Genomic DNA, 2,431 nt, shown 5'->3' with positions numbered 1-2,431 from the left:
AAAATAAAGAAAAGCTCCTTTTACAATTATCTGAAAAAGGCAAAAGAGATTTAAACTCTAATGAAGAAAAATCTGAAGCAAACATGGATGTGGAAATCAGAAAATCAGAGAACCGTATAGAGTTCTACTGGCAGATCTTTTCTAACAAACAAGAAGGGGACATGTGCGACAATCTTGTCACTACGTCAAGAATGAATCATGGTCTGACTTCAAATAATATTGAAAAGCTGGCCTTTCAATATGCTTTTGCGAATGAAATTGAAACCCCATCATCTTGGACAGAAAGAAACAGTGCTTCAAAAGACTTGCTAACCTCTTTTTTGAAAGGAAAGTCGCTTCGTCCACAAATTAGTTGTTTCATTTTTTTGACAGTCTACTTTATGTCTATGGCAGGCATCAATTTACAGCTGAGCGCATATGGAATGTCAAAGAGACTGGAGCCCTTGCGGTTTTGAAACCACAAAGAGCTGTGGCACCAACAGGAGTTTAACAGGTACAACAAACCGTCTCTAATGAGTGAGGAGTAATTACAACGTTGGTAAGCTTCATCAAAGCAATTGGCGGACAGATTCCACCAGTTCTTATTTTCCCACGAAAACAATTGAAGCCTGAGATGGTACGAAGAAGCTCTCCTGGCTCACTGGGCCTCACATACCCGTCGGCTTTGGTGAATGGCAAGACTATTTTTTTGGCTCTACAACACTTTTGGAAGCTTAGCCGCTCTTAAAAAGGCAATCCTGATCTTCTTTTGCTTGATATTCACGAAAGTCACCTTGATCCAAGATATATTTCTCTCTGCAAGGAAAATGGTGTTTTTTTCTAGCTTCCCCACTGAATTGTTCCCACCAACATAAAGTCTTAAATATTGATGATCTTATTTCTTTCAAGAGCAGTCTCAAGCTAAAGTTAAATGAATAGCTCCAGTTAAACCCTGGACAAAGGGTGTCTATTCACCAGGTAGCTGGGCTTTGTCTTACACTTTACCTAGATCAGTTTTCCCTTGTCAATATCACTTTCTCTTTCAAATAGGCTGGAATCTTGTCTTTCGACTGAAATATGTTCAGTCAGGTGGATTTACTCCCGTCCAAAGTGAAGGACTGATTATTCAAGGTCAAGTAAGTTCAAATCAGGAAAATTCAGCGGTAGTATAGATTGACGAAATTTGCTACTCCCGAGCCAACGATGATATTTCTAATCTTGGACGATCAACTGACCCCAATCCTCCGTCCTGGCCATCAACCACCAACCTGCAATGTCAGTTTGCAAGAACAACCCAAGAAATTATGAGTTCTCTCCCACTTACGGGAAATTTTCATGCAAGCTCTCGTAAGTACCGCAAAACAGGCAGAACCAGGCTACTCAGTGACACCCTAGAAAAGTAAATAATTGAGGCAAAAGAGCGTGGAAAGAGAGAAAAAACAGTCTAAGTAGACATCCATGGCAGATCTCAAACTGGATGATTCACCTTATGAATCATTACGTCATGGTGAAGAAGACAATAATAATAGCATACCGTTCATCCAATCTTCCTTTCAGTAGGAGATTACGTTCATGTCAAGTTCCCCCTAAAAAGTCAACCCGCTGTTATGTTGACTTACTGCAGGAGATTGCAGGTGGTGAAGCTACGATTAGTTTCATGCACAAGAAAAGCGAAAGGTTTGTCTTCTGCGAGGCAGAAAATGTTTCAAGTGTGGATTTTTCTGACATTCTCTGAAGTCTACCAAAACGTTTTTCTTGTGGAGGAGCCAACAGAGTGCCTCAAAGCTTTCGCTTTGAATTTGATTGTTCACCACACAATATGTATTAGTCAAGCTAGCTTATATTTCTTTATGATTTTTTAAAGTGTATTTGAAGTAAAACAAAAAAGGAAAAAACTGCTTTATGGACGAACTTACTGCTTGTATAGGACCGCCGGTAGATTTTTGGTAATTTTTTTCAGCTTTTCCGGTTCAAGCCCCAGTGAGTCCGAGCCAGCCCAACTAGGTGGGGTTGGTTCGGAGTCTTTGACCAAAATTTTAAACGCATATTTTTGGAAAATTTGAAGAAAAAAATCTGGAAAAAATCTGAAGCATTCCTTATTCTAAGAGGTACATAGAAAACATCAAAATTCGGTCGTCCATTCATAAGCAAATACAATATTTGTGATCGGCGAATTTTGACCAGTTTACCCCGACCTCCCCCATATATAAATTATATTGAAAAAATTGATTTTGACTAAAAATAAGGAGTGACATTTAACTTAAAACGAACAGAAATTATTCCGCGTATGAAACAGGTTGTCCCTTCCTAAACGCCTCACTCTTTACGCTAAAGTTTAACTATTTCTCACAACTCTATATTTTAAAACAATAAAAACTTTAGCGTAAATAGTGAGTCGTCTGGAATACTTGATGTGCCGCGTTTCTGCCTCGTTTTGCAGGACCGGGGGTCT

At 39.1% G+C, this 2,431-nt stretch overlaps 1 protein-coding gene across 1 annotated transcript in view; it reads left to right on the top strand.

Annotated features, from left to right (window-relative positions):
- The first annotated feature begins 417 nt into the window (after positions 1 to 417).
- The window catches only part of LOC148952758 (hexokinase-2-like), a 53,470-nt gene continuing 51,456 nt past the window's right edge, over positions 418 to 2,431 (top strand). The window contains 2 exon segments of the mRNA XM_089087771.1: positions 418 to 493; positions 1,030 to 1,115. Coding sequence (XP_088943897.1) covers positions 418 to 493; positions 1,030 to 1,115 — 162 coding nt within the window.

Source organism: Artemia sp. Qi Xiang Cuo, chromosome 4 (genome assembly GCF_049724085.1).
Source record: "Artemia sp. Qi Xiang Cuo chromosome 4, ASM4972408v1, whole genome shotgun sequence".
Lineage (NCBI taxonomy): Eukaryota > Metazoa > Arthropoda > Branchiopoda > Anostraca > Artemiidae > Artemia > Artemia sp. Qi Xiang Cuo.
Note: the sequence above shows the minus strand (reverse complement) of the source record. Positions and strands in the feature narration are given on the sequence as shown.